This window comes from Pagrus major, chromosome 17 (genome assembly GCF_040436345.1).
Source record: "Pagrus major chromosome 17, Pma_NU_1.0".
NCBI lineage: Eukaryota > Metazoa > Chordata > Actinopteri > Spariformes > Sparidae > Pagrus > Pagrus major.
This window is the reverse complement of record NC_133231.1, coordinates 22,519,263-22,542,328: the sequence shown is the minus strand read 5'-3', so window position 1 is coordinate 22,542,328 and position 23,066 is coordinate 22,519,263. Positions and strand designations below refer to the sequence as shown.

The following is a 23,066-nucleotide window of genomic DNA, read 5'->3' as shown; positions in this document are numbered from 1 at the left end:
AAATGAAATTAACTCGTTATCACGGGAAAACGGAAGAAATGAAATGTATGAATGCATGGCCTTTTAGGGCTTCCGTAGCTATCAGATACTTTTACTCAAGTACTATTTGCAGGGGTGACTTTCACTTTTACCAAAGTAATATTGCTACACGATATCTTTACTTTAACTCAAGTCTGACTTTTGGGTTTACAACACTGTCCACCACACAGCAGAGTTGAGTTTTACACTGTCAAACTGACACTTACTATAAAAAATCCAAGAGATATGTGTGAAGATAGTTAGAAATTCATTGTATATACTTTTACAATGACAATAAAGGTGTTCTATTCTTATTCTATTCTAATATAACATTATCAGACAGCTGTACTGTGTGTAGACCAATGGGACTCTACAGCAGAGAGCCTCCCCCTTCAGGTTTATGCCAAACTAGGTCAAAGATAAGTCTGGACTAGAACATGTCAGTATGATATCAGTTCATCCATGTTTGGTTGTTTGCAAATTAAAAAAGTTCACCACTGAGCAACAAAACCGACCCAGGAAAGCAGCATGCTCCTGTTATTTTAAGCTGAACACATGTATTGCAGGTCCAACAAAAGACCACTTAAATCTATGGACCTGATGGCTCATCGGACCTCCTCGAAAGCCCTGATAGAACTTTGTAGTTACTTTATAGGCTGCTGCTCTATTGTGAGACGTAATCCTCTTTGCATCGCCCGCCCGAGGCCTAAATCCAAACCAAACTGAGCTGATGACAGCCCAGATGTGACGTCACTGCGGGCGCACAGAGCGATTCGGGATTCAGTGCGTGGCAGTCGGAGTTGGGTCGGGCCAGCAGCGCAGGAAAGAAGAAGAAGAGGAGACAACATCTGGATCTAAAAGGGGAATAATGCGGGATTACGCGGGACTCCTGCGGCTTTCACACGACAGTGTCAACTGAGCTGGTTGAAACTCCTCCAGGTATTTTCGTGAGGGGCAGAAGTTGTCACACAAGTCTTCAACATGGATCAGTCCGTCGCGATTCAGGAAACTTTGGAAAGGGAAGAAAACTGCATCATAGTATCCTTTTGTTTGTTTGTTTGTGCGAGGGTTTATGGTTTAACAGCAAAAAAAAGAGGAAGAGTTGAAGTCTGTTGGAGAATACCAGAGCTGGGAGTGGAGGCCTGTCAGATTCTAAGACTCTGCCCCACACATGAGGACATGTCTCTGCGTAAACAGTGCAGCCGCATTAAGGCTGTGATTTAAATCCGATGTATACACAGCGCGTGGAGTTTAAAGCACGAGTGTAGGTTTAGTCGGGTGTGACTTCCCGAGGAAGTGGTCCAAGGCTTGTAGTAACACCTGTCATCCACAAGGTGGCAGCTGTGTTTCAGCAGCTGCAGCTCTCTGAGTATCTGTGGAGGCAGTGCTGGAAGAAGCATGGAGCCTTTACTTAAAGGGAAACTCCACTCATTTTTCACAGTAAAGTGTGTTTACTAGTCTCGGGGAGTACTGCTGCATATGGGGGGAAAAATGTAGTACAAAGCCTTTTGTGGCTCCAGAGGAAGCTGCGTGCAATCTGATAAGCTGCCTCCAGTGATGCCATGTCGAAGCATTGTGGGTAATGTAGGCGGAAGATTTTGGAAAACAGTGTTGGACTCATTATGGAAAGCAGAACCAGAGGTATCAGCTCGTCTACTCCACGCATTCTTCTTCCGTTCAAAATCTGGCGCCTACAGTACCCAGAATGCAACTTAGCCAGTGCGTGACATCACTGGAGTCAATTTATCAATTTACATGCAGCTTCCTCTGGAGCCACAAAAAGCTTTATGCTACCTTTTTTAACATACGCAGTGGTACTACCCAAGACCTGTAAACACACTTTAATGTGTAGAATTGGTGGAGTCACTCTTTTAGTTAAACTAACAACACTAACTCAAATCAAATAAGAATGTTAAGGTGTACTCTCAGGAAAATGCCCTTCACCTATCAAAGGTAAAAGTACACTTCATTTCAGTATTATGATATAATATAAAATAATAAAAGAAGAATTTTAATATTACATGTAGTCGAGGTGAAGATATTATATAAACTTTACATACTGATGTGTAGTTGAATCTTTAAAAATGTATGATATTTTATAAGATGATGAGACTAGATGTTGTAAAAAAGTGTGTGAAATATAGTGGGAATGTTATAAAATAAGTACCTGACTAAATGTGCTTAGTAGGGCTGAACCTGACAACTATTTTCATTAACAGTTAAGTTGTCATTTATTTTCTCGATTAATGGTTTAGTCAATAAAATGTCAAAAGATTGTGAGAAATCACACAATCATCACAAATGTCGTCTTCAAGTTGCTTTTTTTTCGTCAAACCAACAAGCTAGAACTCAAAGAGTCTTCATTTACTGTCATTAATGACGAAGACAAGCAGCAAATTCTTACATTTATGAAGCTGGAACCATCAAGTGTTTAACATTTTTGCTTGAAAAATGACTGAAACAATATATCGATCACAAAAATAGTTGGGAATTACTTTTATTTCAGTCGACTAACCATTGCAGCTCTAGTACTTAGATCTGTTTTTATAGTTATAGGTTACAGAGAAAGTTTCAATTTTGCTCACTGTATCCAAAATATCAGCTTAAATGAGAGGAAGGTCATATTTCCTGGTGAAATATTAAAGGTGCCACTGAAGGAACACATTTCCAGTAATATCCTTAACTGAACTAAACATGCTGTCCAATGTGACGTCCTCTTCGATGACATTGCAGAGAGCAGACTGCTGGGACTGGTGCAGTCTACAGAGGAACATGCGTGAGTTTTAATGGATAGTACAAATTAACATGGCTTCTCCGTATCACTGAACAATATAATTGTGTATTATGAAATCCAGGGCAACAACACAAACTGGCTTAGAGAATGACCACAGAGTTGCGTCAACCTGTCTGACTCAGTAGTCTAAATTATATCTTATATGAAAAGGGTAGTATTTACTCCAGAGCTGTGAGGCTATTATGTTTGCTTGCATTATATTTTACTACAGGTGTCTTTTTGTTGCATCTGGCGCTTCATCCTGTCTTGTAATGTTTTGTAGAATCTTTATTTACACCCATCGAAGGATGGCCATTACTGCTGACGACGTGTCACTGGAGGACATCATACCCATCTGCCTTGACTTTGCTGTTGTAGAGGGTGAGCTGCTTTCATATGTGTGCAAACAGACTACAGATAAAAAGGAGGCTGTCAGATAATCTTAAGATAACCACTGTTTCTTATGAAATAATGGCGCAATGGTGATATCTCTGAAGCATCCTGACAAAGTTTGTCATGCGCTCTTTCTAGTTTCCTCACCAGAGGAACTTGCGGTTGTGGGTAAGTTGCCCTCGTTCTCGTCGCAGCTCAATTTAAATATGCCACATACGCGCTCCACCACATGAAACAGAGAACATGTTTTTTCTTTGTTCTTCATCTGTTTCTAGGTGGTGATACCAGAGTGAGAGTAAGCTACCAGGAAGAGGAATTGGAGCTCAGACTTCCTTTCGGGTCTCACTCGCGGCTCTTCCTCGGCGAGGTCAACAGGGCGTGGAGTGGTGGGTCCCTCAGAGACATATGTGTGTGATCTGTTAGCATGACATCCTCACAGCCTTGAAACTTACTATTTGACAGGGTTTAGTAGTTCACAACTTCAGATATTCTATTCTGAACAAAGTAGGAGGGACGTGGGTGTGAACGAGCTCAAATAATCTGCTCTGATCATCTGTTTGGAGGAAACCTGCTCAGCCAGTCTTCAGTTGCCTTGAGGTGACATCATGTAGCCACAGATAAACTTTAGATAGATAGAGACAGAGATATTCTAAAAATGTGACATTACTTCACCAGAAAATACAGTTAAAAACAGAAATAAAAAACACAAATACATTTGTGAGACTGTTGGCGGCTGTGGGTGACAACTTGCATCACTTTTAGAGCTACAAACTGGTGGTGTCGGTCCATCTGTCATTCACTGACGGGGTGTACACGACGCATAGCTGACGAACAAGGGAGAGAGTGAAGGGGTGGAGTTTGGATGGTGTACTCTGCATAGTTTCTTTTTTTGTCATGGCGAGCACACAGACAGGATGAAAACAACTTAAAAAAGACGTGAAACTTCCTCTTCGGTGCTTCTCTTGAAGTGCTTTTTTTCACTTTCTGTATCCTGTTCAGCTGAATGGGGCAGGCCATTGAGAGTCTGATGGACAGTCTGCTTTGTTAGGGATGCGTCGCTCTGGTTACCGGATCACTGTTTTTCACCATGGATCCCCGACGTAAAAAGGGATGAATGCTGTTGTTTGCGGTACATTTTTCGTGGTACAAACCGCAAAGGCCTTTAACCTGGTGAGGGAAACCAGTGATGGACAGATTAAATGACCTGGCACTTGCTGCTGTTAAGAGGAGGAGTGTGAGAAATGGTCAAGGTAAGCAGATAAAAGACCAAGAAGTCAGAAGCTGTTTATGCCATGAATCTTACCATCGCTGTTGCTCTATCTTCTCTACTTCTGACTAAAAAACAAAGCGGAAAAAGCAGTTTAGATCAGGCTCTTGTTGTATTCTTCACTCACACACTATTGCCGTCTTCCTAACTAATCCTAATTCTCTCGCTCGCTCTGTCTGTCTCTCTTCAGATGTGTGCAAGTCTCCCAAACAGGTACCAAAGTTTGAATGGACCAACAAGTACCACAAAGGAACCAGAGGCCAGGGAGTTGTCAAACAGGCACTCGCACCCCTGAGCACAACGCTCAATAAACTCAGCCAGCACCGGAAAACAGGTTTGTCCTCTTATTTCTCGTAATAGACGTTCACAGCCTGCGTCATGATTTCCCATGAATGTCACTCAATCGCAAAAAAAGGTCAATGAGCATTCGTGCTGGCGATAACAGGAAATGCTCTACTTTGTCTCTTCAGTGTTCACTCAGTTTTGTGGCATGACAGCCTCGATAAAAGTCTACATCAAAAGGGTTACGTAATAAAAATAGGCGGTTTTGCAAGTACCACTTCCTCTAAATGCACTCGGCCCCAGTCCGCGTCTGGGCTGCGAGAAATGTACTCAAACCCAGCAGGGCGCCATGTGGGGTTGGCCTTTCTCAAGACAGACATTTTGACATGTTGTAGCAGAAACATACAGGTACGACTAATAACATTAATTATACGTGTGGCTCCATTCCATGTCAAGGGATGTTATGCAGGATTTGTCTGCTGCTGTTTTACACAGAATTCAAAGTTGATTGTCGAGTCTTATTGGCAAGCCACCAACCTAAAACGTCAGTATTTGATGACCTGGGAATGAGACTCAACATGCAACAATCTCTCCAGAGTCGCTGACGCCCAGAAACGTCCCAAACACAGTAGAATAATCAGAAAATAAGTAAATACAGGCAGAGGGCAGGGTCTCTGCAAATACAGGCAATGAGAGCATGGTTTTGTATGAGCCAATACATTGGGAGTTTTTTGCATAGCATACCTTTAAGTGTCAGAGTAATGGGGCTGGCAGAACAAAATGGAATTAATTCTCTGGAAACCTTATTAGTAACGCCTTATCCTGCCTGCCATGACATGTGGAAATGACTACTATGAAATAGCAAAAGCATGATCCTCTTTGTTTTTAGCCTGGACTGTGGACGGCATCTGTTTGCCAAGCTATTGGTGTAGAGACAGTACTATTCAGCTGGCGGACCGTGAACCTAATGTAGCCCTTTGATCATTTTGTGAACATGCTAATTAAGCCATTCATTAGTTATGTCTGTTGCCAAGCAGAAACATACACCTATTTCATCAAAAAGATTTAACACCAGGCCATTAAAGCAGAGGAAATCAATCTGACGGCCTACTTCTAAGATTTTAAAGGACGTTTTTTACCTATACTTTTTCAAAATAAAATGAAAACTAATGTCTGACATAGGGAATGTAAACGTCTGTCCCCTTTACACTTAACACTTGACCTGGCCCTTCTAAAAAAAAAAGTGGTTGATTAGGCAAATAAGGAGTTAATGATCAAACATATAAGGGAGCTAAACAGTCGGGGCTTTAAAAGTAAAGTTTCTTCAGCCTATCAAGTAATTAAACAATATACACATATATAAAAAAAAAAAGTCTGCAAAAAGATTCATTATGAGATGAGACATGCTGTGAAACATACGATTTGTATGCCTTACATGCTAATGGGCCATTTCGCATGGATTTCATGCAACATTATGCCTTTGCATGCTCGGTTAGAGCCGTGCTGATTATTGATATGCATGTAATAAACAAAACATATCATGTGACAAGTATGCGAATGCAAAAGAGCAAACAAAAATCTAATCTTCATATACAAACAATTTTTTTTTTTATCAATATTTGCTTTTCACAGTGTTTAAATAGAGAACATGAAACATTCCCTAAGGACATTTGTTGTCCTTAGGCACAGTTATATAAACACAAAGGCTATTTACAGATATGATGTGCTTCTTGGAGTGCATCAGATTCACTTCCTCACAGTACTGGTGTGCAGTAAAGCATTTCCGGTGTCGTGCCAATGTAGGTATCCCTGACAGAAACTGTTTACCCTGGCCGCGGGAGCGCTGCGCTTGCTTTCACCCAAGTAAATTAAAACTAACAACAATTGCATTGTTTAATTCAATGTTCTGGTGTTGTAATTATCTACGAGGTTTTGCAACATGGCCCACCCATCAAAATAAAGGAAATAATATGTTCCCCCCCATATCTTTGGCTAGAAGAGAAGAAACTTGTTCATAATCACAGAGGTTATAGAGTAGTATCTGAAGTACACATAAAATAAATCATTCAAAGGTCAGGCTTCATCTGTCCATTATAGTACATTTCGAGTGAAGTAGATTTAATAGACGTAATTGAAGCATGAGGAAATTATTGCCTTGGTTTTTCCGTTCAGTACATAGTACGACGTTACGACGTACAAGAGAATAAAAGCATTTATTTTGATGGGTGGGCCATGTTGCAAAACCTCGTAGATAATTACAACACCAGAACATTGAATTAAACAATGCAATTGTTGTTAGTTTTAATTGGGTGAAAGCAAGCGCAGCGCTGTTTCCGCCTTCGCTGAATGAATGCGCGCTCCCGCGGCCAGGGGAAACAGTTTCTGTCGGGGACACCTACATTGGCGCGACACCGGCTGTGTCAGTTTCGTGCACAGTGGACTGGTGTCTGTTGGCTCAGCCTCCTGTCTCTGCAGCAGGGGAGCGAAAACTCCTCCTACTACGGCGCTAGCATGGGCAGGTCTCAAACACACTGGACATTGCTCTTCTGCACAGAATGCGTGGGAGCGGTGCAGGGAGATGTCTAGGGTGATGAGAGACTCTGGTATGAAAAATATTCCTACATTTGTCGATGTCAGCGGTGGTGAGAGGGGACGCCATTGCCTCACTTTGTTAGCCTTCGGTCTGTCCTTATGAGGTAGCTTCGTTGCTAACGCTAGCGCGGACAGTAGTGTTATTATTCTAAACAAGCTAACTTTAGCCAGATTAGCTTGAGGGCCAGTTTTCCGCAAAGGCGGAATAATTTTGTAGTTTGAAATGTTTGTAGTGTTATTAATGTTGTCTGTTGCTGCTTTAATGTCAAGCTAAAGTGAGTGTTGTACGGTTGGTACAGTGTTAACTGCTAACCATAGTCCAGGCTAATTAATGTCTGTAATGTTTTTGGTCGCTACTGTATGTGACAGAAAATGACACACCTGCTGTGGTTGGTGGAGCAATAACGTGTTTTAGTGGCAGTGAATTGTGTCAGTCATTGAGACACTGTCTTTGTCCTGCTTCTTGGGCAGTTTTGCTTCTTTATTCTCAGGCTGTTTTCAGTCTCAGACTCTCACTTGTGGTTTATCCTCTTAGCTTAGCCTGTTAGCTTTAAATCAGTTGACTGTAAACTTTCCCTCTGGCCTCCCCTCAATGAGATCAAGGTGCTTACTGTCTCCACTTGTGAGAAAAAGCCACTGTGTCATTCATTGGCAAATCATCCAAGTGTTTTAATAAGGCGAGAGGGACCTATTTTTAAAAGAGGTAGATTAGATCTTTAGTTGGGAGTAAAAATTAATTCACTGAAATGGTTCCTCTGCAGTTTTATTACCTGTAGTTTCAGATCACGAAGGGAAGTTGTGCAATGCTGACCTTTGTGCAGATGTGGTTGAAAAGCAATGGCAGTTTTAATTCGGAAGAGTCTGAGGCCCGATATGACAACTTGACATTTACTACCGATCGCAGATAGAAAGGTGTGGGGTCTGTGAAATCGCTTTTAGTCAGACTTCATGCCCTGCACAGTGGTTGATGGTTTAGTTAAGCTCATTAGCTGGTTAAGAAAACTAAAGCGTGTGCACGAATGTGAAATATGCAATGTAATACAATAACTGAGCTACTCACACAAAGGACCATCACGAGGCTCTCCTTCAAGTGATGGTTGCAAAAAAACAGTCTCAGTATTGGTTAAGTATTAAGTTTATTATTCAGCTCTAAGGTGAAAAAAGAAATGCGCCATATTTTTTCAGCAAGACTGTTGTGTTCAGCAGGGCGCAACGTTTTCACACCTTCTGTCTTAATGACACCACAAACTGTGCTGTCAGTGCTATTCATCTGAGACTGTATAGAAGTTAATAACTACCATTTGTGTATTTAAATCAAGCTTCAGGAGTTGTTTGAATCTTTTTTGCGAGTTCAAATGATTTTTTTACAACAAAAATCCCAGAAATGTGGCACAATAATTATTGCTTATTCCACATTCAGTGTTTCACTGAGAACATGTTGGACTCTTGTATAATCTTGTGTTATCACTTTTCATCCACCTTGTATACAAATCGGTTTAGAATGAACTCTTTTAAGTTACTGTACTAGAAGCTTAAAGATACAAATTATAAAATAGGAATATCTATCAAAATGAGTCCTTGCAAAAGGTTAGGGTAATAATTACTCTGAAGATCTTTTAATTTCTTAAGGTGAGGGTTGAGTCACTTCAGTCTTGACTTTTGAGTCAGTTTGACGGTTACATGTGGGGTTTTCTATGCTGGAACAAAGAGATTTTTTTACCGTCTAAAATGCTCTCTCAAAAGCGTTTCACAGTTTGCCGACAGTTTTCTCAGTCAAACAAAAGGCCTTTTTTTTCCTTTTCCTGTTCACACGAATGACAGTGTCACTGGTTTTGAAATCAGACTTCAGTTGATTCTTCTGGGCTTCTTTCAAAAAAAGGAAATTTGTTATATGGTAGTTGACCTTTCGTTTTATTTTTTTACAAAATGATCAAAATGAAACAAACAGCATAAGCATTTCTGACATGTTGACCTTTTCTCAGAGTATGGTACACAGATCACAGCCTGTTTTCTTAGAAACGTTGGACAGATAAGAACGTCCTTTTATAAAACAAAGTTTCAGTAAAAATAATGTTTTATGACCACTGTGGTAAGAATGATAAAAGCATAGTTTTTTGTCATCACTGACTCACACTGCTTTAGACATAGCTGCGACAAAAATTGTACCTTTGTGGCACAAATTAGATTTGTTTGTACAGTAGATATCCATGTCCACTCACTAAATGTCAGTGTACTAGAGACACGTTTCTCACAATGCACGCTGCACACAAACAGATCTGTAAAGTGCATTACAGATTGTGAATCAGTTTTAGGAAACAAATGGGCTTTTAGTTTGGAAGTGGAGGTCATGTTCATAAAGAAAGTTGTATTTTCTCACAACTCCTCTTGTTACATTATGCTTTATTAACCAAATGTTTGTGGCTTTACATCTTTTAAACATTCTATTTACAAAATCCCCTAATCCTTGGTTTAAATTAGCCACCAGCCACTTTGATAATTCAATTCATCAGTTTGGGTAATTTGTGGGGGGAAAAAGTCAAACTTTTTCTGAATCCAGCCTCTTAAATGTGGATATTTACTGGTTTCTGTACACCTCTATGTCAGTAAACTGAATATCGTTGTCTTTATCTTGAAGTTGAAGTGTTGTGTCTGTGTAAGGAAACTGGAAACAGCCTTGAGCACCACCCTGATGATGGCAAGATAGCCATTGTGTGGCATGTTTGAGTTTTGGACTGAAGCCCACACTGGTCTAAACCTTGTTTTGTGTACGCTCTCTTTTTTTTATGTTTATTCCTCTCCATGATGGATTAAAAAACGATTTAAGAACATGGTCGCCTATTAGGTTTTCTTGTGGGATATATGTCTTTACATTGTTGGTCATGTGCACTGCCACAACTTTGTCAAGTTAAATTTCCTGCTCAAAGAACCTGACTTTCCCTTTGAGAGGAGCCAGCTGTGCTCCCTGCCAAGCTGCAGGGGACAGGGGCCATGCTGTCTCATACTCCACACTCACCCATTAAATCCAGCTACTTAGGATGCAATAACTGTAACCGACTGCAAAAGACTGCCACAGTCGATTGAGCACAACAACTGAGCCCTGACTTGGCACTTTTGTGATTGACTTTTGTGTTACTGTGAGTGTTAATGTTTATTTTAAGACACATTTGGCTTTAAGTTATTGTCCATATCAGTTATTAAAGGTGAAATATGGGTTTGCTTTGGGCTGGGGTGATTTTATTAGAGTGAGTTGTCCTAGGGCAGATTTTTTAGGTAATGTTAATGAGTAGGTCTACAGCAAGACACATTGATAAGTTGCCTGAACTTGAGTAAACAAGATATTAGTTTGTGCGTCAAAGTGCAGCCAGTTTTGATAAACATGGTGCAGAACTGTACATTTGCATTTATGGTATGTGTTTTATTACTGTGAACAAGGAAACTAAACACATACTTAAACAATCTTCCTTTTCTCTCCTCCTGCTCTTCCCTAACAGAGAAATCATCGGACAAAAAGGGAACGTCAGAAAGGGAGAAAGGTTCTAACAGTGGCACACAGAAGTCCAGAGCACCTACCAGCCCAGAGAGGTAAGACCATTTATTCATTCACATGTACATGTCCAGTAATACTACTAAAGTGGAAGTGGTGTTAATCCTTGAGGCTTAACAACTTTGATAACCTGCATTGTTTATATCCATGATGACTTGCTAGCTGTATTCTTCTTCCCTGCCTTTTGTTTATGCGGTGCTGTGTTTCTTGCCCAGTGGAATAGTTTGAAAAAATTGGCAGGAATGGATATTGCATGCTTATGCAGGGGCACAAGAAAAAACACAAAATGAGGTCAAAAACTTCACAGGTTACCTTTTGAGTAAATGTTTTAAAGTAGATACTTTGAAGATGAAGCTGAGTAAAGCCTAAACCATGTACGATGCAGCTCGTGTCTAAAGTACGAGTGATACGAAAGCAGCATTGCAGTGATTTGAGTACTTTCCTCTAGGGCTGCTCGGTTATGATCACAATAACAATTGTTTAATGATTACTCCTTGACTTTGTAAACATCACGCATTTATTGAACTTGAAAGCTATTTTAACTGGAAAACAAAGCAGTGTCTTAGAAAATATAAAATATATATTATAATAATATATAGAATATATAACGGCATGAATTGATACGCATCAAAATCCAAACAGCGGCTGACTTGACAGTGTTTTTGCCAATGAAAAGTGAGCCACTAGACCGCAGTGAGCTGAGGTAAATGTGCCACAATGTAGGACGGACGAAGTGTGCCGCTATGAAGGAAAGGGTCGCACTGGATTTATAACAAAACGAGAGCATCATTGTGAAAGGGAATGCTGCACAATAGCTTTCATAATCGTTGGAAGCCATAATCATAATTACCCAGCCCTACTTTCCTCCACAAGTTTCACAAACGCTTGGTGATGAGTGTTTAACGCATTAAAAAGTCGTTCAGGTGTGAATTGTGAGGTTGTTCCATTCAGTTGTTTAACCTGGAAGCCACTGCTGCCACTCTTGGAATGAAGCCTATACCCCAAGATGGAGTTTAGTTACAGTATATTCCTGGAAGATTACAGGGTCCAGACATATTACATTTCTTCCTCTCCCGCCAGCCTCATTCCATATTGACGGCATGGAAATAGAGCTTCTCTGCATAGCCTGGGTCACTGTAGCGATCTACTGTACATTAGGCTTCACGCCTGGTGCAGAGTGTAACGCCTCTGTTATGCCATAATCTGATTTCTCGCTTTAAGGAGCGGTTGATGCAGTTAAAGTGGAGTATCCTGAATGTGACCTGGCAAATGTAGAAAGCTACTCGAATAGAAAAATCGAAACAACCAGGCGATGAAAATCTATTCCCTCTGAGATCACACCAGTGTGACAAAATGACCTTGTTTCTATCTTGGTCCGTCTCCACTCCCTCCCACATCTAACTGTTACTTCTCCTCTCCCGGTGTTCAGTCGAGAGGACCGGGATGACCTGGTGCGATCCTCCAGCCACACCCCGTCTAACAAAGCTCAGATACTGGCCATGCCGCAGTTCGGCCTGCGCGACAACCTTATCAGGTGTGAGCTGCTGAAGAATGAGGACCTTTACACTTACCTGGAGGACTTCAGGTATGTTTTTCTGTATTGCTTGTTGTGTCCGTTTTGAATCTGTTTTGAAAATATACATATGTGGCAGGATGTAGAACTAGATGATAGCACTGTCATCGTAGAAAGTCTTAACATTTTTTCCTTCCTTGACGTCATCAATGCTTTGATACTTAGGGTGAAGCTATAGGTGCTTTCATATACTATTTTATCTAGAGGAGGAGTGTGATATGCTCCCCAGGTTATTTTCACACCATACAGTCATGTTGAGCTGTCCTCTGCTCACCAGTTAAAACAGTTTTTGAAGGAACAGTATGAGCCCACAGTGATACTGTAAGCACAGTTTGGTTCTGAGAAGTGTCATGTAAAAAGAATGAGTCAACATCTGTGGTGTTGTATTTGCAGTGACTTTGCTCTTTGCTAAATTAAGCCCCTCTGTCTCAGACGCTGTCAAGAAAAGCACCAGCATTAACATACTGGAGCTCAGCTTGTTGCTCTTCATCTCATTTCTTATTTATTGCAGAAATTAATATCCCTGTAGAGGTCTTGGCATCCTTTATTAAGGCTGTTTTGAGGGTTGAAAAATAAGCATTTGCTGAAGTCAGCATCACGGTTTAGCTCTGAACTACACTGCCTCCTGCTGTTAGAGCCGTGCCTTAATATTTACACCCAACATAGCAAAAAAATAAAAGGAATCTAGACATAATGGGAATGGGAGAAGGAATGCTGTTAAATTACCTTATGAATATTTTGAACATAGGTATGTAAATTACTTTAAGATGTAGGATGTGCTGACTGGTTTATAAGCTACAATAGTTTATGTGATACAGCAGATTCACCTAAAAGGTTACATTGTGCTTGGACACATGTTTTCATCTCATATTACAATAAATGCATAGAATGCACTCAATACACATGCTGACGTGCAGATTCAGAAAAAAGCTCATGAAAGCAGTAGTCCAGGATTTTTGTGTAAAGACAGCTTCAGCATCTTTCTAGGTAGCTGAGGGTAGGGCCATTAGGGTAGAGAGCGTTGTACAGTGCGATGACAGTCAGCACAAAATAAAGAGCTCTGTGCTGCGCCTGTGCAGCAGCATGAGTAGAGCAGCAGCTGCCTGAAGGTCAGAGAAAAGGGCTATTGAATGAAAAGAAGCTGCAGAATAAATCTCAGTGGAGATGTAAATGACAAGGGCTTGGCCCTCTTACCGTTCCTCACAATTGAGGTGCCCTTCAGCAAGGCACTTAAGTTCCAGTGGTCAACAGATGACCCCTTTTGTATTCTCTATTGTCTCTAACTGTGTGTGTGTGTGTGTGTGTGTGTGTGTGTGTTTAAAGAGGCAAGGGTATACCCGACCACATCGGAAATCAAAAGTTGTTATGAAGAGCTGAAAAGCTTTCTGTCATAGAGGGGGATGGGAACAGTTTTTAGATGAGCAAAAGGATGGGACGTGTAACACAACACCGACAGCGTGTAGTCTGATGTTTTACATAAGTGTCTGGCAGCACTTTCTAAACAATGGCATAACATGGCACGAACAATCACTTAACGCCCCTGTTATAAATGGCAGTTGATTTCGTCCTCTGCCCGGAGGGTAAGTAGCGGCCAGACCTCACATTGTCCCCCCACTTTGCAGACATCTTTGGTTGATGTTGTTCTTCTTTTGAGTTAGCTGCTGACTGCTGCCAGATGCTTTTTAATATGTGTTGCACACATAACCATAGCTGTCAAACCATTACACTGTCACACCGTCGTCCCATCATGTAGCCTTGTTGCCTCACTCTTTTTACATATGCTCATTCATCGCTGTCTCTACCTCTGCTGCTGGCACAGAGGCAGAGGAACAATGACCCTCCATTCTGAGTCTGTACCTTAGAGAATGAATGACGAGGCAGAATAATTGCGCAACAGGCCCACCTTAAACAGGCTGAGTAAAAGATGCAGGCAACACTCCCTTGGTGCTTCGAGTTCCCAGTCCATGCAGCATCAGCTAAAAGTGTAGTGGGAGGGGGTTCCTGAAGCTATACAACCATCTGAGATCTTTTGATTAGAATGGCCCCTTGAATTAATAGGAACATGGCTGAAAAAATGCTCATATAGCCTCCATAAAATAAAATCTCTTGACATGAGCTGATGAGTTTGGCAGTAAAGCAGCAAGGCTTCAGTTTAATATAGATTGAGGTCATTGTTTTGCTATTTTAATCTCCCCTGGTGTGAACTGAAAATGACAAGAGACCCACACAATCAGCAGGATGAACTCAAAATTGTTAGGACATTTTTAAACAAACTGACACTGCATTAATCTCCTTTGTGTCTCATTCTCATCACTCTCCATTCTGTTTCAGCCTTTTCCTCGGCACATACAATGTCAACGGACAGCCACCGAAGGAAACCCTCAGTCCTTGGCTGAGTCACACTCCCACCCCTCCTGACATATACTGCGTGGGGTAAGTCAAATTCACCCTGCTGGAGGAATAGCCTTGCAATTCTCTTGCTTAATCCCATTACACAGACAGGCATATTCTGCTCCAACCTCTGACAGACGTATGCAATATTGATCTTGTTTTAAGTAGGAGAACATGGCCACCCACAGATTCAGCACTGAGTCCACTGATCCTGCCTACGTTTCAGTTTACTACTTTGGTGTTGGGGAGTGAGAAAGTTTTGAGAATACATGAAAGCACGGGGTCGAAGCTCAACATGTGCGTCAAACTCTCTTCCGTTTGTCCTTCTTGACAGTTTTCAGGAGCTTGACCTCAGCAAAGAGGCTTTCTTCTTCAATGACACCCCCAAAGAGATGGAGTGGACGAAGGCTGTGACTGAGGCCTTGCATCCAGATGCCAAGTATGCCTTAGTAAGAAAGTCTTTTTTTTTCTGTAACCTTGTTTATCTTGTGTTACTACAGCTCTTAACCGCTTGTTGATGCTTGGACTGGACCTATTAATTTAACAGCAAAGTCTGCAAGGCTTGTTTAGCTCTTTTTTCGCATGGAGGCTCGTACCGTATTTAGTTTTGGCATCACATCACATGAATTACGACACTGGATAATCCAAAGGAACAGTTATGATGCTCCTATTTGATGAGCTTAGTCAGGTATTTTTGGTCCTTCTCTTTCCCTCATTCGCTTTCAACCACTTCCCTTTTTTCAAACTGCTGACTGCAGCTTATTAGCTTCCCCTTTTCTTGGCTTGGCTGTTTTCTTCTAGCCATCTTGGGGCTTACAGGGTGTCTGTAAGTCACGGAGCCGATATGATGACGTGTCATTTCTTCATCCACAGTTGATGTTCTTACTAAAGCACACTTGGCTCATCTGTAATTGACACTGTAAAGCTCAGCAGGCTGAAAAATAAATGTTTTCACCTTCATACTTGAATGTTGGTTTATGTAGGGTTGACAGAAAGTCTTAAAAAACTGCTTCACATTCTGGGATGTATTTCTTTCTTCTGTTTTCCTTGAAATAGACTAGGTAGTGAGACTAGATGTCTTCAACTTTAAATAAAGTCGTTTTTCGTGGTTGCAGTTGAAAACCAGTCAGACGCTGATATAAGCAGCAAAACTGCATTAAAGCACTTGTACACTTTATGACTTAAAATGTACAGCAACTTCTCACATTACATTACTTTGAATTGTGTATCTTTTCCCTTTCCTGTCTAAAATTATATTCTACTCATCTTCTGCTACAGGTGAAGCTGGTGCGTCTGGTGGGCATCATGCTTATCTTCTATGTGAAGAAGGAACATGCAGAGTTCATCTCCGATGTGGAGGCTGAGACTGTGGGCACTGGCATCATGGGAAGGATGGTAAGGACTGATTTTAAAGGCCTTATTCTTTCATGCACTGGTCCTCATGTAGGTTTGCTGCTGTTGTATGAAGATATTATTACCAATTTAACACCAAAATTAGTGTGTGAATGCAGGATTTTTTAAACCTGGGTGTCACGTTTGTCATCACCAATGTGCCATTAAAGCAGGGAACAGCAGAAAGCAGCAGATCATCTACTTCATCAGACTACATCAGGAATACATCCAGAAATGCCGTTTAATAAATCTTAATCAATATTAGACATATGATTTTTTTCTGGAGCTGTTAACGGAAGTTGCTAAGGAGTGAGACATCTCGTTTCTTTCACATCTCTGTTGAAAGTTGTGCCTGATTAGTGCCGACCAGGCAGCTGACGAGCACTGAAGCCACCAACAACGGTTACTTTTTCGATATCTTTTACATCAGATGTATTAAAATGTCTTTCATTGTTGTTGAGTTTCAAACCAACTTTCAGGCAAAAGGTGCCAAAAATGACTAAACTAAACTTTGTAAATACATTTTATTGACTCTTCTTTTTGTAAGTTAAGACCTCCCATTGCCTTTGTACTGAAATAGATTCATTATCGCACACAAGAAGGAAGTGTTGAGTAAGTATCAACTATAGCTTCACACATCAACGTTAGATTATCGCAGCAAATGATCAAATCAGAAAAAAATACAAATTTAGGTTCCCACAATGACGATGTTGTTTCATTAGATAACAACTGCAGGCAAATCGCAATATATAGGGCCTAATATTATGCACAAAAGGTTTTGTTGTGATGATAAAATGCCTTCCTCTTTTGGATTGCATTTCACTTTAGAGCTCATTCTTCCATGAAGCATTAAACCCAGCAGCTCAAACTTCACTTGTCATGCACTGTTGCCGAATATGTTATTCTTGTCTCGTATGCGGCCGTGCTTACTTAGCAGTCCCTGCACTGTCAAGCAGATGGCTGGCTGGTGACCAGTGGAGGCCTTTGTGAGGTTGCTCCATCCTTTCCTGCAGTAATGAGAGCCTGGTTTATATGATCTGCACCAAGAGCCATCTGAAACATGCCGAGTATCAAAGTGTTTGCATAATATCGGATTACTGTCAAGCAAAAGGAGTATATAGCTGCATACTTTATAAAACTTTTTCTCTTCATCTTTTTGCAGGAACTTTCAGTTGTGTTGCTTACATAATTCTGACTGAATTTCGCTCTCTCTCTTTCTCTCTGTTAATCACTCATTGATTCGCAGGGAAACAAGGGCGCTGTGTCAATCCGTTTTCGCTTCCACAACTCTGATATCTGCGTGGTCAACTCTCACCTAGCTGCCCACATTGAAGAATACGAGAGACGTAATCAAGACTACAAGGACATTTGCAGTCGCCTCCAGTTTCGCCCGCTTGACCTCACCCAGCCTCCACTTACGATCATGAAGCACGAGTATGAAACCTTGAGAATATTGTGTGGTTACAGTGACGTATGTATTAAAGGAAATAATTAACGAAAGGACAGACTAAGAATTTGTCATTTAAAATCCATTTTGCTGCCATTATTGTTTAAAATCCAGACATGTTTGGATTTATCTGTAGGATTAATGTTTGTACTAGCTGAATAATATATTGTTAATTCTCATCCAATATGCAACTGTGATGATAATTGATACATATTTAAGTTGTTTCTCTTCCTTTAGTGTGATTCTATGGATTGGGGACCTCAACTACAGGATAAGCGACCTTGACGTCGACAATGTGAAGGAGCTAATCAGCAAGAAGGACTTTGAAACGCTGCACAGTTATGATCAGGTAATATCTTCTTAAATTAAGTCTTAAATCGTCTTTCATTCATGTTTATGAGTGGTTATACTTACCAGCTGCATATGGTCCTCAGCTCAAGCGGCAGATCGACGAGGAGGCTGTGTTTGTCGGCTTTGTGGAGGGAGAGATTGATTTCCAGCCCACCTACAAATATGACACCGGCTCTGACAAGTGGGATACAAGGTAACTTCATACGAACGCCTGACTGTAAATAGCAGGATATAACATTTTTAGTAAGGAGATTCAATGATACGATCAATGATACCATTCTTGTACATGTTCTACCTTAAAAACACCTAAAAAAGAGCAGCATTGAATGAGAAAGCTACAACAAACTTTAATTTGCACTTGTGGCCCTAATAAATCACTTCAGCTGTCCAGTTTAACGCTGTTAATTAGAGTTATCAATAAACACGCCTCACAGCTAATGTGGCCCTAAATTGGAGGAGCAGTGTTGTGTGATATCTTCTGCTCTTTCACCTCTTGCTAAGAGAACTTCCCAGCAGAGATCATGCCATTAACTTTGTTGAAGCATGTACAAATACACTGTAAAACAGATGTCATTTCTGCCTTATTTATTTTGATACTAAACACTGTAATGATAAACATGCTTGAGCATTAACATCTGTTCTTCCTTCTCCTTTTAGTGAGAAATGTCGTGTGCCTGCGTGGTGTGACCGTATCCTGTGGAGAGGGAAGAACATCAAGCAACAGCACTATCAGAGTCACATGGCTCTGAAGACCAGTGACCACAAACCAGTCAGTTCCCTGCTTGTCGCCGGGGTAAACGATTTTGCCTTTTAACCGATCTCATCTTAAATATCTTTCAGTTTCTTGTTGTTTGATTCAGTGGTCCTCTTTTTGAAACTCAATGCAAACTTTTGACAAATAGGTGAGGGAGACGAGAGGTTGAATCAATGAGCAATACATTGAGATTCAACTTTTTTTCGCTCCCTTCCCATCAACAGGCCATATTACATATCTATTGCTGTATTATTTAAGGTTTATGTAACACAGATATATATATATATGCTGCATTGCCATTTTTCTCATCTGGTCCTACAGATCAAGAGAATAAACACTGAAGCCTATAAGAAGACGTTTGAAGAGATTGTACGCAATATAGACAAAATGGAGAACGAGTGTATTCCATCTGTAACCTTGGCCAAGCAAGAGGTAAAGATTCCTGTTACACTCAGTCATATTATATTGTAATGGAGGCTGTAAAACCTCTCTGATAGACGTGGTACAATAAACTGCCTTCTCATTATGTTCCTTTGATGAATTCGGTAAGATCGCAGGCTTTGAGCCTAATGTAGATATTTAAAGAATACATTTACATGAAATAGAGTAGATTTTTTTTTAGTCGTTCCTCATGGCTCCCTCTCTTCTCTTTCAGTTCCACTTTAAATATGTGAAATACATGCAGCACCAGGCAGAGACATTGAGCCTCTTCAATGACGGGCAGGTCCCGTGTCAGTTTGAGTTTATCCAGAAGCCGAATGAGTCCACGTACTGCAAGCCCTGGCTCACAGCCAACCCCCCCAAAGGCTTTATCGCTCAGGGTGAGTAGCACTGAAATTCAAGAGTTTCATCCTGGGGTCAGATTTGATTTTAATAAAACATCGTTGTCATGTCTTTTAGGTTTTAGAAAATTGTTAAGTACACCATGAGCTATGAGGCCAATCTCTCTTTGATATTGACGCACAGAGGCAGTCTTTGTGTCTTGCAAGATGAATTTTCTTCGTGTTTTCCAAATCCCAACAGTACTACTAACTGAATTCTGACAGTTCAGCCATGCCCTTACATTTTTATGTGCATGACTCAACATCTAGGCGGTTCTGTGGACATTGAGCTTGAGGTTTTTGTAAACCGCTCAACGGCACCTGATCTCAACTCTGGCAAGGAGCAGATCGAAGACATCCTCGTGCTGCACCTGGAGCGTGGCAAGGACTACTTCATCCCTGTGACAGGAAACTACCTGCCCAGCTGCTATGGCACCTCCATCCATTCCTTGTGTCACATGAGGGAACCCATTCAGGACATGCCACAAGAGACCCTCCGTAAACTGGTGAGTGCTCCCATGAGCAGAGCAGGGGCGGTGTCCTTGAAATGCCTCTGCTCTGTTCAGGGTTGTCTCCATAAGAAGCAGCATGGTTGTTGTTTTTTTATAGCTTTGCAGATATGGGGTAAAACAGAGTCCATTTTGACTTAACTGCTTCTCTTTGCTCTGTTTGTTCTCCACATCAGGCGGAGATGTCAGTAAATGAGAGTGCAGCAAACGCTGAAAAGCCTCTAGACATTCCTAAAGAACTCTGGATGATGGTGGATCACTTGTTCCGCAATGCAATCAAACAGGTCAGTTGTTTGTTTTATGGCCAGTTTTTGCTTCCTCCCTAAATGTTTTGTTTTTCTTACAAGGACAAATACATAAACTTTTCTGCATGCAGCAGAAATTTAGAAAAGTGAAAGTCTGAATATTTTAAAGACTTTCTTAAGGCTACAAAGACAGTGGTGCTCGTACCTGCCAGACAAGTAGCTTTGCAGGGCCACTGCATTGATTTGGTGTAGGTGATTAATCTTCATTTTTAAAATCCTTAATCCAGATAATTTAAACACAGGGTTGTGCCTTTTAATTATTTAGTTTCAATTAAATAAAAGTCAATTGCAGCTACACTGCGCCTCAAACCAAAAGAGCAAGAGCTCAGGTGAACCTGTTTGTAATTTAGCTCCTTTGCCTAATAAATGTGTTTTTAAGGACACAAAGATTTAACAATGATTGTCCTCTGTTTTCTGCAGGAAGACATATTTCAGCAACCTGGGCTCCGGAGTGAATTTGCAGACATAAGGGACTGCCTCGACACTGGTATGCCAGATTCTCTCCGTATCCTTCCAAACTATTACCATCATAATCATCGGCTGAAAAATATATTGTTTATCTTTATGTAATATTTTGAAAGGGAAAGAAGTGTGATCCAAACAGATTTTTTGTTGTTTTGACATTGTACCCCCCTGAGGAGACATAAACAGGTACATTTGCGACACTGTTCAGTTGATGTGGATATAAACGGAGCTGAAAGTCAGCACTTTGCCATCATAGTCATTCATTCATTTCAGATACGGTATGCTGAAATGCTGAGGCAACAAAACAACAATGTCACTTTCTAACTACTGTATTATATATCTGTCAAATCTGTAAATAGGTCTGATGTTTAACTCGCCCCCTTGAATGAATCCTGGGATAAAACACTATTTGATTCCTGTTTTTTTGCACCTACTACATTTCAAAACATTGCAGACTCTGCTGAGGAATTATGTCCTTGACTCTGTATTGACCTGCAGCGGGTAGTAACCACTCAGTGGCAGAAGCCTTGCTTCTATTCCTAGATGCCCTCCCAGAGCCTGTGGTTCCCTTCACCTTTTACCAACAGTGCCTCGAAAGCTGCTCCAATGCCAGTCAGTGTGAGAAAGTGAGTGAGACGGCCCACAGTTAATCAATTATCACCATTATTCTGTTCCTAGATGTGTTATGCTTTGTTCTTTTTATATTAATGTTAATTTATTTTTCTCTTCAGACAATATCCATGCTACCTCAGTGCCATCAAAATGTGTTCAACTATTTAGCTGCCTTTCTCCGTGAGCTATTGAAGAATTCTGCTAGCAACCGATTAGATGTCAACATCTTGGGTAAGAAAAGGAAACAGGTCGCACTTCATTTGTAAATGTGTTGGGTTTTTTTTTTTATTGCTTTGTATTTTGACCAGCTCGTTGAGTAAGTGAAGAGTAACTTACGAATAAACCGATGGATTTTGTTGGGCCAGTTGTCATTGTTCATTTATTTATTTATTTAAAGTTGTGTTACAGCCAGCAGTGCCCATTTGGCATTAGCTTTTTAACAGTCGGCATTCACAGTTCTTCAGAACTTTCCTTCTCTAGTTATTTTTTGTTGTCAAGTTTATCAATCAAGTGTTTACTTTATCTGTTCTTCTAACTCTTAATGTATGAAATATGTTGGATGTTTTTACCAGTAGAAAAGAGTAGGCTACATTAAGGCATCCGACTATCGATTAAAGAAACTGCAAAAAAATGTGCATCCCTCGTTCTGTTAATAGACTGTTTGCACTTATCACCTTTTTCTAAAACAGGCAGTTTTTCTAAAAGAGAATGACCCAACGTCCCACGTATGAATGTGGTTAACAAAAGGAATTGAAGTGATTATCTAAATATGATAATTATATTAAAAATGTTCATTTATTACATTGAATCTCTTCTCATCTTCTCGCTCGCATTTGTTTAGATAGTACAATACTACAACCAAGAAAAAGAACCCTCTGTTATACTTTGCTATATAAATAATTCATTCCTTTCTGCACAGCCACCATTTTTGCCTCCTTGCTCCTGAGGTCACCAACAAAGCAGAATCTTGCAGAAAAGCGGAAGACTCAGGAGTTCTTCCAGCACTTCCTGACTCAAGGGTCCACCTAGGCGGAGGACTGAAGCTGAACACTAAAAAAAAACTGTACAGTCCAGTATTTGAAATAAATTGTAATGACTTGTTATATTTTTTAGATGGCTCTTTGTATAGATACAGAGTATAATTAAGTGACAGTTCTTAATCTGATATTAGGTTGTGTCAAAGCAATGTTTGTCTGCTGTTGATGCACAAAGTTTATTGTATATCATCGAGCATCTGTAGAGATAACAATTTTTAATGTATATTTTATTTAAAAAAAACTGTATTTTAATGTTTCTGATCTCAACATCATGTTGTTTTTCTATATAAAACTATTAGAAACAAGGTGTGTGTCACTGTGTATTTCATTATCAGTCCATGTTGCCAGTCACAAGTAAAGAAATTAAGAATAAATAAATATGACTAGGTTTTCTCATATTGTGTGTGTCAGAGAGAGAAAGTACCATTCCCTACATTCTGATTATTGAATGGCAATTGCCGTATAAAAAGTCAAAATTGCATCATTTTCATTTTATAATGCAACATTGGGTATGATATTTGATTTCCCATAATTCATCAC

The 23,066-nt window shown here is 40.4% G+C and overlaps 1 protein-coding gene across 4 annotated transcripts; it reads left to right on the top strand.

Moving 5' to 3' along the window:
* The first annotated feature begins 784 nt into the window (after positions 1-784).
* Positions 785-22,831, top strand: inpp5b (inositol polyphosphate-5-phosphatase B). Of its 4 annotated transcripts, XM_073485305.1 has the most exons (23): positions 785-1,055; positions 2,714-2,794; positions 3,075-3,172; positions 3,323-3,352; positions 3,460-3,570; positions 4,642-4,785; positions 10,817-10,907; positions 12,299-12,454; positions 14,774-14,875; positions 15,168-15,282; positions 16,112-16,228; positions 17,472-17,659; positions 17,910-18,021; positions 18,107-18,216; positions 18,681-18,816; positions 19,099-19,209; positions 19,433-19,598; positions 19,869-20,104; positions 20,284-20,391; positions 20,833-20,917; positions 21,376-21,503; positions 21,609-21,720; positions 22,409-22,831. In XM_073485305.1, exons 1-23 carry the CDS (start codon positions 1,000-1,002, stop codon positions 22,516-22,518), a joined length of 2,703 nt encoding a protein of 900 aa, XP_073341406.1. In that variant the 5' UTR covers positions 785-999; the 3' UTR covers positions 22,519-22,831. The 4 variants fall into 4 exon arrangements, with proteins under 4 accessions (XP_073341406.1, XP_073341402.1, XP_073341404.1 ...); XM_073485301.1 differs by lacking the exon at positions 785-1,055 and having other exon boundaries at positions 2,721-2,794; XM_073485303.1 differs by lacking the exons at positions 785-1,055; positions 2,714-2,794; positions 3,075-3,172; positions 3,323-3,352 and having other exon boundaries at positions 3,482-4,434.
* The last annotated feature ends 235 nt before the right edge of the window (positions 22,832-23,066 follow it).